This window comes from Mesoplodon bidens, assembly GCF_964165515.1.
Source record: "Mesoplodon bidens genome assembly, chromosome: 7".
Classification (NCBI taxonomy): Eukaryota; Metazoa; Chordata; class Mammalia; order Artiodactyla; family Ziphiidae; genus Mesoplodon; species Mesoplodon bidens.
Window position 1 is genome coordinate 84,856,315 of NC_138164.1, and position 17,374 is coordinate 84,873,688.

A 17,374-nucleotide genomic window follows, 5' to 3' on the forward strand; every position below is an offset into this window, starting at 1 on the left:
AATCTGAGAAACTGTCTAGACCAGAGGTGTCTGGGGGGAACATGACAAATAAATGCTATGGGGTATCCCACTTTGCGTCCTGGAGCTGGTGAAATCTAAGTAAAGTCTGGAATTTGGTTAATAGCAATGTACTAATATTGACTTCTTAACTTTGACCATATACCTTGGTAATGTAAGGGTCAATGGAGGGAATTGAGGGAGGGGTTCATGGGCACTCTCTGTACTATCTTTGTAAATTTTCTGCAAATTTAAAATCAGTCTGAGACAAAAAGCTAATTAAAAAAATATAAACATTTTGTCACAGAATTAAATATTTTGCTATCACCTGATTGTTAATAGGTATGTAGTATTCCAGAACGTTCATTAAATGTGATCATGCCTAGCACAGAGCTTGGCAGTACTAAGTGCTCATTAAAAGTTAGATTTTTTGGTTATTGCTGTTATAATTTTGATCAATATTCCAATGTATATTACTGAAAGCTTTCCTATCAGGTATCCTCATATGCGCTATTTCTTCCCTGTTTTTATTCTCTTTACGCATTGATATAAGGTGCCCTGGCTTTAGAATTTGCTGTACAATTTGAATGTGGGGGTGTTTAAGGCAACCTAGAAGAGCAAGATCATTAATGCTCTTGTTGCTCTGTTTCAGTGTCATCCTAGTGGCTGTTTGATAGACCTTTGCCTCCAGATGGGAGTTATCATGTTTTTGAAGCAAATATGGAACAATTTCATGGAACTGGGATACCCGTGAGTACTTAATTTTTTTTAACATCTTTATTGGAGTATAATTGCTTTACAATGGTGTGTTAGTTTCTGCTTTATAACAAAGTGAATCAGCTATACATATACGTATGTTCCTATACCTCTTCCCTCTTGCATCTCCCTCCCTCCCACCCTCCCTATTCCACACCCTTAGGTGGTCACAAAGCAACGAGCTGATCTCCCTGTGCTATGTGGCTGCTTCCCACTAGCTATCTATTTTACATTTGGTACTGTATATATGTCCATGCCACTCTCTCACTTCGTCCCAGCTTCCCCTTCCCCTTCCCCATGTCCTCAAGTCCATTCTCTAGTAGGTCTACGTCTTTATTCCCGTCTTGCCCCTAGGTTCTTCATGACCATTTTTCTTTTTTGTTTTTTAGATTCCATATATATGTGTTAGCATACGGTATTTGTTTTTCTCTTTCTGACTTACTTCACTCTGTATGACAGACTCTAGGCCCATCCACCTCACTACAAATAACTCAATTTTGTTTCTTTTTATGGCTGAGTAATATTCCATTGTATATATGTGCCACATCTTCTTTATCCATTCATCTGTAGATGGACACTTAAGTTGCTTCCATATCCTGGTTATTGTAAATAGAGCTGCAATGAACATGGTGGTACATGACTCTTTTTGAATTATGGTTTTCTCAGGGTATATGCCCAGTAGTGGGATTGCTGGGTCATATGGTAGTTCTATTTTTAGTTTTTTAAGGAACCTCCATACTGTTCTCCATAGTGGCTGTATCAATTTACATTCCCACCAACAGTGCAAGAGGGTTCCCTTTTCTCCATACCCTCTCCAGCATTTATTGTTTGTAGATTTTTCGGTGATGACCATTCTGACAGGTGTGAGGTGATACCTCATTGTAGTTTTGATTTGCATTTCTCTAATCATTAATGATGTTGAACATTCTTGCATGTGTTTGTTCGCAATCTGTATATCTTCTTTGGAGAAATGTCTATTTAGGTCTTCTGCCCATTTTTGGATTGGGTTGTTTGTTTTTTGATATTGACCTGCATGAGCTGCTTGTAAATTTTGGAGATTAAGCCTTTGTCAGTTGCTTCATTTGCAAATATTTTCTCCCATTCTGAGGGTTGTCTTTTCGTCTGGTTTATGGTTTCCTTTGCTGTGCAAAAGCTTTTAAGTTTCATTAGGTCCCATTTGTTTATTTTTGTTTTTATTTCCATTTCTCTAGGAGGTGGGTCAAAAAGGATCTTGCTCTGATTTATGTCATAGAGTGTTCTGCCTATGTTTTCCTCTAAGAGTTTGATGGCGTCTGGCCTTACATTTAGGTCTTTAATCCATTTTGAGTTTATTTTTGTGTATGGTGTTAGGGAGTGTTCTAATTTCATTCTTTTACATGTAGCTTTCCAGTTTTCCCAGCACCACTTATTGAAGAGGCTGTCTCTTCTCCACTGTATATTCTTGCCTCCTTTATCAAAGATAAGGTGACCATATGTGCGTGGGTTTATCTCTGGGCTTTCTATCCTGTTCCATTGATCTATATTTCTGTTTTTGTGCCAGTACCATACTGTAGCTTTGTAGTATAGTCTGAAGTCAGGGAGCCTGATTCCTCCAGCTCCATTTTTCTTTCTCAAGATTGCCTTGGCTATTCGGGGTCTTTTGTGTTTCCATACAGATTGTGAATTTTTTTGTTCTAAGAGTACTTAATTTTTAAACTAGCCTTCTATAGAGTTACAAAGAAGACTAGTTCTTTTTTTTTTGAATTTTTAAATTTTATTTTATTTATTTTTTTATACAGCATGTTCTTATTAGTTATCCATTTTATACATATTAGTGTACATATGTCAATCCCAATCTCCCAATTCATCACACTACCAACCCCTCCCTGCCACTTTCCCCCCTTGGTGTCCATACGTTTAAGAAGAACTAGTTCTTAAGAATTGGGGCTTGGTAATCAGAGAGATGACAGCTCAGTTCCTACTCCACTCCTTACTAAATGTGTGACCATTTGTAAGCCAATCGACCTTTCTGTGCCTCAGTTTTCACATCTCTAAGAGAGGCTCAACAGCTGTATCTACCTCAAGAACCGTTGTAAGGATTAGAGGAAATAATGGATATAGAGTAACTTGTACTCTGTTCAACATGTTAAGACACTTGTTGGTATTCTTAAAATATTATTGGCAGTGCAGGTTCTTGAGAACAAACATAACTTTCTGGTTTCTTTTGGCTACCAAAAGACCAAGGTTGTTGTTGTTTTTGTTTAATGCAGAGAACCTCCATTTCTATCTCCCCCCTTTAAGAATGAAATAAAATTAAGATCCTGGGTGGGGAGGTTTGGGGCTCTTTGTTACAACAACAATAGCAATAAATATTTAGAACAGGATTGATTGTGATAACATCAAGACAACAGCATTCTGTTTTTTCCCTATAGATAAATTCTAACTGTGAAATACTGACATTGAAGGACCCTGAATGCCCACTTTTACATCTGTTAAAATATATTATCCTTTAGAATACAGTGAAATAGAGTGTATTTAAAATATTGAGGTATGGAAGTATTGAGGCCTAATTAATTTAAAAACGTTATAATTTTGAGGAAGTTCCTTACTATGGGGAAAGAACTGGTTAGTTGATTAATGATATAAATAACTTAGGCTCAGTCATCAAATTATACCATGTTTCTTTCTCCTCTTTGGCCCTTAAGTAGCATCAGGATATTCCTGAGCAGAGACCTGGGGGTTGGAGAGGTGATATTAACCCAGTGCATCGGACTGGGAAATTGTGGAGACCTGGTACAAATTCCTTTTCTGCCTCTTGCTAAAGGTGCTTATAATTTACTTAACCTCTCTGAGACATTTTTTTTAATTTGTAAAATAAGGGATTTATAAAGATTAAATGAGATGACCCAATGGTATTTAAACCTTCATCAATAAATGACAAGCTTTTTGTGAAGGGATGTTTACACAAATCCTCAATAGTCAAAACAGATTAAAATGAATCTCTTCTAAATGAAGGGAGAATAGGCATGGAGGTTTGGGAAGCCCAGTCCATTTTTCCTATTCCTTTCTATCTTTGGCTTACCTCTTTGAAACATAAAGTTTCAGGAACATAATTTGAAAATATTTGAGTAAATTAGGTATCAAGTGCCTAGCACAGGATCTGACATGGTGTCAGTACTTCATAAGCACAGTCAAGATGGTGTAATATTAAGAATGATTCTTGTTGTTATTATTATCTATGTACTTCTGTACATACCATGCACTTTGGACATCACATTTTCACCATGGCCTTGCCCAAGAGGTGAGCCTGGATTTTGTATATCAAATCCCAAGGGTACCATGGCAAATGACATCCTGGTGGGGTTTTCCCAACAGCTGGACAAAGGCCTTGCTGAAGAAACTCTAGCAGGAGTGAACCAGTCCCTAAAACAATGATTTTTAAAGCACAATTCTCTTTCCTCAATTAAAATCTTAAGCAGACTGAAATAAACAGAATATAAGCAAGCAGGCCTTCCATTCCCAACCCCCTTTTTCATCTTCACGAGGCTCCAGAGGCCACCTCCATGGAGCACACATTGAAGCGCTACCTGATGTTTTGATCTAACTATGGTGGTTCTTCCAACCCCCACTGAAGCTCTAGGTCCATGATTAATTAAAACTGAGAGTTGGGTACTGTTCATTGAGTCCTGTGAGATTCACCTTATCCTAGAGATAATTTTTATCTAACTCTTAAGATAATTCATTACCCAGAAGTCTACAATATTTGCATACCAGGATATTTCTGAGTCGTATAATTTCAAGACTGCCCCTGGGTTAGGGAAAGAGTGTTGCTACTTCCTTTCCAAGTCTGATAAATGGACTGAGACACAGATTCATTACCTGTAAATTATTGTTCACTATAGGAGCAGAGTGTAATCGCTTGAATCCTTCATATTTATAAACTCAGAGAAGTGAAGTGACTTGCTAAAAGCCACACAGCTAATTCATTGTAGGGTGAGGACTAGAAACTACATCTCTTGAAACTCTAGGTAGGGCTCAGTTATCTAATGTGAAACATGATTTTACTCATGTTCACAGAGCACAGCCCAGAAGCTTTGGAAGGAAGGACTCAGATCCAATCACAACAGGCAGCATAAGAGTTTAGGTATTTATATAGGTGGAGTAGGGGAAGGAATCACAGAAATGAGTATTTGTCTAATCAATATCAGGAAGCACCTAGTACATGGGAGGATCAACTCTTTGATAACTATGTAGATGTTTATAGGGTCTAGGAAGTCTGAGGCCTCTTCTTCCTTGCTAAATTTAAAGTTGAGACCAAGCAAAGACCCCCCGCAATTCTCAGGCATGCTTATTGTAGTCCCAAGGTAGTTGGAGTTTCTCTTTGCTTAGTACACTATAAATTGTTTACCAGATGCTTAAATATGAGCTTAAAAGGCCATTGTCTTTATGCAGGTTGATCCAGAACTGGTGGTCACGACATAAAATCAAGCGGGGAATACAAGATGCTTCGATACCTCAGTGGGAAAATGATTGGAATCTACAGCCCATGAATATTCACGGACTGATGGATGAGTACTTAGAAATGGGTATGGAAAGAACCTTCTGCAAAGCTATTTGACCCTCTTGATACTTTTTTTCTACTTCACTCAGGCTCTGATTAAAGAGAGAAAACCGTCTCTCTCCTTTCCAATCCCAAGCATTCTAAAACACATTTGTACCTTTATCTCAGCAGAGCTAGAGAAGATATTAAAGCAGTACCCTTGGAAGGCTTATGCATTTTGTCCTGTCAACCATAACATTTGACCAAAATGAAAGCACATACCTTTTGAGCAAATATTTTAAAGGAACAAAATAAAGCAAAACCCATTCCTATGTTAAGAAATGTATCAGCCCAACCAAATAAAGCAATAATTCTTTCTCACAATAAATATTTGCACAGACCCAGTCTGAGTTTTGAGTCTTCAAGAAGCTTACTTATTTATATTACAAAAATAAGGATTCCCATTCCAACTGTTAAGATCACTGCATGTTGTTTTGACATTTGCTTTTGTTCTCTGGCCCTCAGTTTTCTCATCTATAAAAAGAAAGGTCAAGATTAGGTCTCTTGCTTCCCTTCTAGGACTAAGCATTTTTCTTCAAGTCCTTCTCTGACGTTTCTCTTCCTTCATGCTGCATGGCATAGAGGTGAAAGTCTCATAGACTTTCAATCTATTGAGATCTGAGTTTGAATGCGGTTTTTAACATTTTTCATCTATCTACCCTTTAGCCAGTTTACTTAACATGTATGAGCTACAGTTTTCTCAACTGTAAAGTGGGATAAGCATGCTTACTTTGTAGGGATGTTGGAAGGATTAAAGGCAATCTATGTAAAGATGCCTACTATGGTACAAAGAAAGCACTCAATAAATGATACTGTTTATATTACCGATTTTCTAACCCTCTCCCTTTACAGTTTTGCAGTTTGGTTTTACCACCATCTTTGTTGCGGCTTTTCCTCTGGCCCCTCTTTTGGCTTTGTTAAACAATATCATTGAAATCAGGCTGGATGCGTACAAATTTGTCACCCAGTGGCGGAGGCCTTTGCCAGCCAGAGCAACTGACATAGGTAAGATTCAGCAACTACATGATTTTTGCATTGCTAAGGCCAAGTGGTGGCTTGATCTTACTTAGCACAATGTGGGTTTCTATTGCTGGAGCTCCCTTCCAGCCATAACAAAACTGTTTTCGTTAACCAAAGAATGAAATGAGAGTAAGTTTAGTTATAACTCTTAGTTGAGAGTAAGTTCATACCAAACATGCTATTTCATAAACTTATTTGTAACTGAAAAGGATCTCATATATCCCTTTCCAGAGCTTATTTTTTCATTCCATTATTTTTTTTCATTCCATTATTTTTTTTCATTCCATTATTTTTAAAAGTTAACTTTAATCCTATTTGAAACATCAGTTTTGACCATAATCAATAGTCTATTGATACTATATACAATTTCAAAAGCTTTTTTGTGTATCTATATGCCAGATTGGCCTCTTAAGAAGTAGAAAATGTCAACTAGTGATTTCCAGGTCTTGACACTAAAGTAGTTTTACTTTTTCATATTTTTACATTAAAAATGTAGCTGACAAAGATAAAGGCAAAACGCATAGTGAATACAGGTATTTCAGAGTTCACACAATGATGTAGAGCTTTATTTTTATTTTATTTTATTTTTTTGCAGTATGCGGGCCTCTCACTGTTGTGGCCTCTCCCGTTGCGGAGCACAGGCTCCGGACGCGCAGGCTCAGCGGCCATGGCTCACGGGCCCAGCCGCTCCACGGCATGTGGGATCTTCCCGGACTGGGTCACGAACCCATGTCCCCTGCATCGGCAGGTGTACTCTCAACCATTGCGCCACCAGGGAAGCCCTAGAACTTTATTTTTATAGGTTTGAGTACCTCATCAAGTTGTATACATAGGCTTTGAAGAATCTTAAGCAGCTGTGTCTATATCTAATTGGTACAGACATGAACCAGTTCCTAATGATATTTTAATTTTCAAATCTCTCTACATGGTGTCTACCTCCCCTCTATGGAAAAGTATTCAATAGCTGTAATATCTGTAGTGAGATACATACAATCCTAAGAAAGTAAATAATGGACAGAGTCGTGGTTCCAACATAACTAAAACATTTTTTCCAAATTAAGGTTGATTAAGGGTTTTAACTTTTTTTCATTTTACTCACTATCTTTAATCTTTCTCCTACTAGGTATCTGGTATGGAATTCTTGAAGGAATTGGTATATTGGCTGTGATTACCAATGCGTTTGTAATTGCTATTACATCTGATTACATCCCACGTTTTGTCTATGAATACAAATATGGCCCCTGTGCAAGTCATTTTGAATATAGTGAAAGGTAAGGTTGAAATGTACACATTTTTTATTTGTAATTAAAATGGGAACTTATTGGCAAGCTTTGTTCTGTGACCATTAAGGGTAATGTTTCTGATCATTGCGTTTATGTGTTTATTAGATGGAATCAAGTGGGATAAAAAGGGCAACAGTGTTTTTTACAGCAAATAATTTTAGAGTCTATGATTTACTGTGTAAATGCATCACCAGTATTAAAATGTTAAAAACATTTTAATGTATTTAGAAGTTAAATTTAGAACTAGAAGAGACCTTTGAAAGAATCCAATGCAATATTTTGTCTATATAGATGGGAAATTGAGACCTATACTAGTTAAATTACTGAAAGGAATTAAGCTAGTTTGTGGGGATATACAGAATATGAAGAAACTCTCAGCTATGTGACTAGAGATTTTTCTAAAGGAATTTACTGCTAGAGATTTTAAGCAGGCAGAAAATGTTACCCTAGACCTGTCTCCTTTTTCTTTTTTGTTAAAATTTAAATCAACACTTGAGAACAGGGTTTCTCAACCTCTGCACTATTGACGTTATAGACCAGATAATTCTATTTTTGAGGAGGAGGGGTGTCCTGTGCCAAAGGATGTTTAGCAGCAACCTTGGCCTCTACCCAGTGGATACCAAGAGCAACCTCCCTGCTCCCTGACTTGTGACAACCAGAAATGTCTCTAGACATTGCCAAATTGTCCCTGGGGGGCAGAATCACCCAGTTGAGAACCATTGCCTTAAGGGATATGAGTTTTTCAGATCTTTCCTTCTTGAAAGCTTGAAGATGCAAGGGAGCACTGGACTTGGAGACAGAGAGAAACTGGAGTTTTTAGCTGGAGGTTAGCCTTAGGTGTGGAAGTAGTGATAGGAAATAAAGTAGTGATAGGAGAAGCTGTGTCTCCTCCTTCCTTCAGGAGCAGCCCTGGGCATGCATCTTATCTAGATGCGGGACGTGTGCCCGAGCAAGCAGAGCCCCGGTTTAGGATGAAGTCAGCCCTTAGTCCTGCAGATGAACTCATTTGTCTCAGAACACTGCAGTGCCTTTCTGAACACAAACATACGTCTCAGCTTTTCAAAGAGAGGTAATAAAGGCAGGAGATTTTCTTTTATATATTGGAGTCTTGTCAAGAGATTTTAACTTGAAGTCAAACTCCCAAGATTTAAATGCTAACTTTGCCTTTTACTAAAAGGCACATCATCAATCTGGACCTATGTTTAAGAAATGGTGCCTGAGGTAACATTTTATGAACTGTAAAACACTAAATAGATATAAATTGGTTTTTAGTATTAATAGTGAAAAACCCAAAAGTCTCTTTTTTCTTTATTCAAAATGGTCTAGAAGCAGATTTTAATGGTTTAAAATATGTAGGCTCGCTTGGCAGCCCTCTTCCTTACAGTCATTATTTGTTAGTGTCTTTACTGCCACCTAGTGGCAGGTGAAAATGAAATTGGATGGGTATATGCTCTGTTCACATTCCAGGTACTAACTTTTCACGTAGATAGCACCTGACCCCTTCTCCATTAGCAGTGACTAGGGATGTAGAATCATTTCAAGAAGAGATGTGGAGGACTTGTGAGTTTGAAACCACACATTCATAGGGGCTTCCTGGTATTTAATTTTCTCCAGGTAGGTTTAGCAGCTAAACTGGAGTAAATTCATTCAGATTGGAAATTTTCAGAGCAAAGGGGCAAAAAGACAAGGTGGCAATGGAGAGGATGATACTGGCAAACTGAAATGATAAGTTATGAGGTCTAGGATGGCCAGGGAGGGGAGTGAAGTTGAAGTCAGTGTGGCCCTGTAATTAAAATTTGGGGTTTAGAATAAGATAAATGGTCACTTGAATCCAGTGTCTAACAACTCTATGTTCTGGGCAGTGGTTCTCAACCTATGGCCTGCATATCTCCTTCAGGGTCCATGAGGTCAATACTATTTTCATAATAATACTAAGATACTATTTGCTTTTTTCACCACATTGACATATGCACAGATGGTACAAAAGCAGTGGGATAAAATTCTCTGGTGGCTTTGCATCACTCAAGGCAGTGGCACCAAAAACTACTAGTAATGATTCTATTTCCCACCACTCTACATTCACCATTTTTAAAATGCCAGTAAGAAATTTCAGAATGTCTTTGATGAAGCAGTAATAATTAGTCATTTTACCAAACCTCCACCCTTGAATAAATGTCTTCTCAATATTCTATTCAACAAAATGCAGAGTGCGCATAAAGCGCTTCTGCTACATCCTAAAGTGTGATGAGCGTGTCAGAGAAAAGTGCAAACTTCTGGAGTTGCAAACTAAAGAAACTTTTTTTTTTAACATGAAATAAAATTGTCAGACAAGCTATGAATATTCAGACTTGGGTATTAGCAAACACTCTTTTACAGAATGCACAAAACTAGCTTGTCATTTTAAGGAAAATCATTGACAATATTTGTTGAGCTTTAAAAGTTCCCCGTAATTATAGCGGTTTTTTTTTCTGATAAAAGTCAGTGATGATATTAACAATTGTGCTTTTTCATGGTCTATAGTAAAAATATATCAACATTTGGAAGATCTGCATAATTCAGGGAACACATGTTCTCCAAATGGCCCCAATTTGATGTTACAAAATCATGCATGGATAAATGACGAATCCAAAGTACAAGATAGACCTATGGATTTTAATGCAAAATCCATATGAAAGTTGAGTTACACGAAGATTCCACCTTACAACTAAACTTTAAGAAATGACCACAGGTAGAGCTTTGGTGTAATATCAAAGAAAAATATTGACATTTATCTGAAATGATATTAAAATAGCCTTCCTTCTTCCAACTACTTGTCTGCATGAGGCCAGGTTTTCTACTTACACTTCAACCAAAATAACATATTGCAATATATTTAATGCAGGTATGAGTACCCAGCTGTCTTCTATTAAGGCAGGCATTAAGATGTTTGCAAAGATGTAAATCAGTGTCATTCTTCTCACTACGTTTTTTTCTTTTGGAGTATATAACTATTTTTCAAATGTGTTATTCATATTATTTGAATGGATGTGATAGTTATTTTAAATGAATGAATATAAATTTCTATTTCAATTTCTAATGTGGTAAATATCAATAGATATACCCCTATGCAAAAAGCTCCTTGAGATCCTCAACAGCTTTTTTAAATGTAAAGAGTATCTGAGACCAGAAGTTTTGACAATTATAGGCCTAGAGAAAGTCATTTAGTCTCTGTAAATCTTAGTTCTTTTATCTGTGTGGTGAAGATAATAATATACATGTTCTAAGGCTATTATAAAACTTAACCCTGATCACAGTTTAATACCTAACCACCAGAGTAGGGAATTTTGCCATTTTTGTTTACTGTTGAATACCAAGCATCCAGAATTGTTCTAACAAATTATCGGTCCCCCATAAATATGTATTGAATAAGTTAATAAATTACAAACAAACATGTTTATCAATTGGCTGTTTGATGTTAATTATCCAAATCATGTTACATGTTTATATATATTTATTCAGTTTCAATGCATAGGAAGTAATTACCACAATGCCTAGTGCATAGTAAACACGTAATAAAACATAAGCCAAATGATAAGGCAAAATAGAAACTATTGGAGGGAAATGGCAGGCAAGAGTCTGTCTCATTAAGTCATAATCACAGATGTACTGGGAGTCAGAGAATAGAATCAGAGAGCTGAGTTGCTAGGAGTTTATAATTATAATGAAAGACATAATGGCACTTATTAAATCTTGTCATTTATAATGAAGGAATTGGACTAGAAATTCATGAATCTCTGAATCACACATGCTTTCTTTTCTTTTCTCCCAGTTGTTTAACAGGGTATGTCAACAATAGCCTATCCTTCTTTGACCTGAGTGAGCTTGGCATGGGAAAATCTGGTTATTGCAGGTATTTACTTATAAATTATAGTTATCTTTTCTTTTTGCTTTCACCATTCTGTCTCCTCCCTTCAACATGCTAATGGGCCCATTTAAACTGTCATTTTGGAGTTTTGGCAAATTAAGAACATTTGGGACCTCCACATCTTGGTCTTTGTTCTTCAAATTCTTTATTTTTGTGGATTTTAGGTACCGAGACTACAGAGGTCCTCCTTGGAGTTCCAAACCCTATGAATTTACCCTACAATACTGGCATATCCTCGCTGCTAGATTGGCCTTCATTATTGTGTTTGAGGTTAGTCACAGGCTGATAAAATTACTCTAGGTAAACGCTTTTCTGACTGATATATTAGTTGCCTTTTTTTTAAAAAAAAACACGATTTATTATTTATTTATTTATTTTTGGCTGTGTCGGGTCTTAGCTGTGGCACGAGGGATCTTCGTTGAGGCATGTGGGCTCTTCGTTGCAGTGCACGGGCTTCTCTCTAGTTGTGGTGTGCAGGTTTTCTCTCTAGTTGTGACTCACAGGTTCCAGAGCACGTGGGCTCTGTAATTTGTGGCATGCAGGCTCTCTAGTTGAGGCGCGTGAGCTCAGCATTTGCGGCGTGCAGCCTTACTTGCCCCGCGGTATGTGGGATCTTAGTTCCCCGACCAGGGACCGAACCAGCGCCACCTGCACTGCAAGGCGGATTCTTTACCACTGGACCACCAGGGAAGTCCCTAGTTGCCTTTTTGAAGTCAGTTTCTCACTGACTTCCAAAACAGGACTTGAGTATGTCCCTGTAAAAGGTTCAGATACAAGGAAACCACTATGACATGCAAAAAAGCAAGAACTGAATAATGTAAGTTAAAGAGTATTTATATCAGAAAACTAGGGTAATCTCTAGGTCCACGGGTGGACCTAGAGATTATCATACTAAGTGAAGTAAGCCAGATAGAGAAAGAAAAATATCATATGATGGCACTTATTTGTGGAATCTAAAAAAATGATACAAATAAACATTTACAAAACAGAAACAGACTCACTAACATAGAATACAAACTTATGGTTACCAAAGGGGAAAGGGGAAGGATAAATTAGGAGTTCGGGATTAACATATACACACTACTATATATAAAATAGATAACCAAAAAGACCTAGTGTATAGCACAGGGAACTATATTTTGCAGTAACCTATAAGGGAAAAGAAACTGAAAAAAAATAGACATGTATGTATGTATAACTGAATCACTTTGCTTTACACCTGAAACTAATACAACATTGTAAATCAACTCTACTTCAACTTAGTTTTGAGCCTCCTAATAACCAAATTTAAAAAGGAAAGGTTGGTTTTCATCATCTAACAAAAGAACCCATATTTATTCATCAGGGTGGGGAGACTTACTTTCTGAACAATCAACTTTAATTATAGTTGGTCATATGTATTTGTACAGCAACAGTGCATAATTCAATAAATTATGCCTGAGGACACTTATAAAACGTGCACAGATTTTGATGATCAGAGTCATGTAATAATTTTAGATTGTAGTCTGTGAAGAAATTTTGGAGAAGCTACAGTATTATTGCCTTGCTTAAAATATAATCAGCTTGATACAGTGAAGAACTTAGCCCTGGAATATATTGAGTATCTATTCACTAAGGTCGGTGGAAAAACTTTAAATGCATCTGTTTCCTATGGACAAAATTATGGAGAGAAAAAGATAGCCATACATAAGACTTCTTTGCATATGAAATAAGGTTTAATCCAAGACTAAATTCTATTATTTAGTGACTCTATGGGCCTATAAAAATGTCTCCTGATGAAGTTTGACTTTCTTTTTTATTACATGTAGCAAAAGAGTTTAAAGCATATTTCCAATCCAGTGATTCAAAAAAGTCTTTTTTGATTGTGTGTGTTAAAATGTACACTTTTTTCTTCTTCATCTTCTTTTGGAGTTCAGGTAGAAAGACTTAATCAAATGCCTCAATTAACAGCAACCTACCATCATGGATCCATAAGCCCAATGATTCCTTTTTTTTATTTCCTCTTCATTCCCCATTACCCACCCACTCCAAAAGCACCCACTGTCTTTTCTTCTGTGGAAGATTTTCCACATCTTTATTTGAATATATGTTTGTTTATAAGTATATTGAATATATATGTGTGTGTGTATATATATATATATATATATACATATATAGTATTGTTTTAAGTATTTTTCAAAATTATCTCAATGGTATTATGTAATAATTCATTTTTATTTCTTACCCATTATACTTTTTCAGATCTAGAGAGACATCTATCCATGAGATTTATAATTTCTTTTGTCTATTTATGATATTTCATCAAAATTAAATACCATATTCCCCTAAGGATAGGTGCTTAGACCTACAATAATTATCTCTACCTCAATAAATCTTTTATTAAGAATCTTGGGCATGTTACCTTGTAAACATATTTAAGGGTATTTTACTCAGGTGTGGAATTGTTAGTTTATACACGTACTCGGTTTCATGTAATACCAACAGATTGCTCTTCAAAATTCTCTTGGATTTTCACCAGATTTTCATAGTATCTGAATTTCTAACATTTTGCAGTTATATAAGAGTAAAGTAATATTTTGCTTTAATTTTTTTTGTTTTAGTCTGTTTACTAATGACACTGACCATCACTTTTAGTACTAGAAAACCATTTGGCCTTCACTTTTTTGTAAATTTATAACCTTGATCCATTTTTGGTTGAGTTACCAAATTTTATGATTTCCTTATATATTCTACATATTAATCTTCACCAGCTATATACACAGCAGATATCTTTTCCTTGCCCATAACCTATTAACTATCTGTAAACAGATAATGTTCAATTTCACTGTAGTCAAGCGCATCATTGTTTTCCTTTTATGGTTTGTGCTTATTTTGTATAGCTTATTTAGGACATTTTCCTTATCTCCAGTTCAAAAAAATATTCTACTACATTTTTTACTATTAACTTTACAGTCTTACCTATCACATGTCTTTAATACCAGGAGTTTTTATAGAGTCTGAGGGAAAAGGTTATTCTCCATATAATGAAATAATTTTTGTACTATTTACTAAATCATCTATTATCTATCCACTGATTTGTAAATCCATCTCTGTAATATTCCAAGTTCCTACATAGTCATGGGTGTATCTCTGGCCTCAGTATTCTGACTTATCACTCCATTTGTCTGTTCCTGGATCACTATTGCACTATTTAAATGCAATATTTAAATATGTCATATCTGATAAAGCAAGTGACCGTCCACCCTGCCACACTTGCTCTTATTTTAAAAAATTATCTTAGCTATTTGGAGTTATTAATCATTCATGTAAATTGTAGAAGCCATTTTTCAGGTTCCCCTGAATATTGAGCAAGGACTTTGGTTAGAATTACATTTGTAGAAATAAAATTTTGACTTATTTACAAAATCTGTGCTGTTTCATTAATGAATGTAGAATTTATTCAAATCATTCTTATGTCCTTTAATAGATTTTTAAATATTCTCTTATTTGTACCTTTTTATTTCTAGAAACTTTATAGATATTTTTATTGCTGCTCTGAATACTGTCTTAAACTTCATTATATGATTCGCTTGATTTTTGCCAGAATACAAATAGTCTTTCTAAGATGAGCATACCTCCTTGTTTAAGTATCTTACTGGTTCTAGTATTCTGTCTGTTAAATTGGTTGGGATTGTCTTTCCAAATGATAATACCAGCTGCAAATAACAACATTTTTGTATGTCTACTTCCAAGGTTTATGTTTCATTGCTTTTGTTTGCCTTACTGTGTTGCTGGAAACTTCAATGTGGTGTTGAATAGCAGTGGTGTGAACAAACATGTCTTTTTTCCAGCTTCAGTGGAAATACTTCTGATTTTTTTCTTTAAGTATGATATCTGCTGTAGGTTTTTTGTTTAAGATGATTGGTTATGATAGTGTCTTGATAAATAGGTATCAAACTCTAGTTTTTAAAAAAAATAGATTTCCTTAATATTAAGCCATCCTTGCATATCAAACTCTGTGAATCAGTTTATAGGTTTCTCTATTACTATCGTATAGGACTTGGAGCATATTATTTCTTACTAATTTAAATTGTAACAAATGTTTTTAATTTTTATATCTATCCTCTTGAGTCACATTGCTGGCTATTTCTGTGAATATCAAATATTTGGTCAGGAAAGAAGCTCTTGATCTGCTTCTCTATGGGAAAATATGACCTGCTTTTCTATGATCTATCAATACTATGCAGTCCTGGGACACATATAGCAAGCCCAGTTAAAAGTGCCTTCTTCCTTTCCACGTAGAGACTACTGTCGCAAAGTCCTTTAGGTGAATGGGTTCTTTTCTACAGATCATCCGAAGTCTGTCAATCAGATTTTTCGTCTTTTATGAGAAATTAAAAGACTTATTGTTCATGGGAAAAGAAATAGGATGCATTTATAATAGTCGGAGATAATATTTAAGTAGTGCTTATACTGTGCGAAGCACTCCTTTGAGCCTTTCAAATATATTTACTCGTTTAATTTTTATACCAACCTTTAAGAGACACTATTATTAGCATCGCTTTAGAGCTGAGACATAGAGAACATAGGTGATTTGCATAAGGTTACACAACTAATGAGTGTCAGAGTAGGGTTCAAACATAGGCAGTCTCAGTCAGCATCTGTACTTTTAAACACTGGCGTATTACCTTTTGATTTTTGTCCCTGCTTTTTTTAAATACAATACTTTTATCAGTTTATTTTTTAAATCTATTTTTATCATAGAAAAATTAATAGAGATAAGATATTTTAGAGCAGTTATAATAATATATGCTTTTAATAGAGTAGAAATTCTGAAAATTGTATGTGCTGGGGGTTGAGTCCAAATCCAGCATCACAGGCAGGACTGTATTCTGTGTGTTTTGTACACTGTGTATTATAATCTATCGAACAAGGATTGTCCCTGCACATGATCTCTCTGTGTATAACAAATCATATCATAACAGTATTGCATAATATATATGGTTTTTATAGGTGTGAATTTCAGATTCATTCAGTGTTTATAAGGTGACATCAACATGTCTTTGTTGGAATACTTATGTGATGGAAGGCAATAATTGTATTCCTAATATAATTTTGAAAATATTAATATTCTAGATGGTACATACTGAGTTCCGATGCTTGATTGTAAGTCAAATGCAACATTGTTCATGACTTCTGTTTTATAATTAGCATTTCAGAATCGTTGAAAATGTACTTTCTTCTCTTAAATTTTCAGCACCTTGTTTTTGGAATCAAGTCATTCATCGCCTACCTGATTCCAGATGTACCAAAGAATCTATATGACCGAATACGACGGGAGAAGTACTTAGTCCAAGAAATGATGTATGAGGCTGAACTAGAACATTTGCAACAACAACGGAGAAAAAGTGGTCACCCTGTTCACCATGAATGGCCTTAGTTGATACCTGTTGCCCAGCAGGGGCAATACCATTAGTGGGCATGATGGCAACTTCAAATTCTAGGTGGGATCTAGGAGGAAGGCATACCTGGCAAAACATATGTATAATATGTTACTTGGAAATGCATCACAACCATCTCTGGGATTTGAAATATCCAGGCTTCTAGGGAAGAAAACAAATGACTCATGACCTTAAAAAAATGGTTAAATTGACATTGCAGGAAGCCAGGATCTAATTCTCAGAACCAGCCTCAGGGAGTTGTGTGTTTGGAAACCTCCACCTTCCATCAGCTGCAGTGTAATAGGAAGGGTGATGTTGAGGTTTCTAGAGACAGATTTCCATGTAAATGTACACAAGCCAGGCATGACTTAAAGTATCATGTGGTCCTCACCCACATACTAATCTTTGGATGCCT

General features: G+C 35.9%; 1 protein-coding gene across 1 annotated transcript in view; it reads left to right on the top strand.

The window, feature by feature from the left end:
* Positions 1-16,958, top strand: part of ANO3 (anoctamin 3) — a gene marked incomplete at both ends in the record, with an annotated part of 391,580 nt that extends 374,622 nt beyond the window's left edge. Inside the window, 7 exon segments of the mRNA XM_081240506.1 lie at positions 650-747; positions 5,185-5,318; positions 6,185-6,337; positions 7,476-7,623; positions 11,444-11,524; positions 11,704-11,809; positions 16,776-16,958. Of these exon segments, the coding sequence (XP_081096632.1) occupies positions 650-747; positions 5,185-5,318; positions 6,185-6,337; positions 7,476-7,623; positions 11,444-11,524; positions 11,704-11,809; positions 16,776-16,958 (903 nt within the window).
* Between the last annotated feature and the right edge of the window lie 416 nt (positions 16,959-17,374).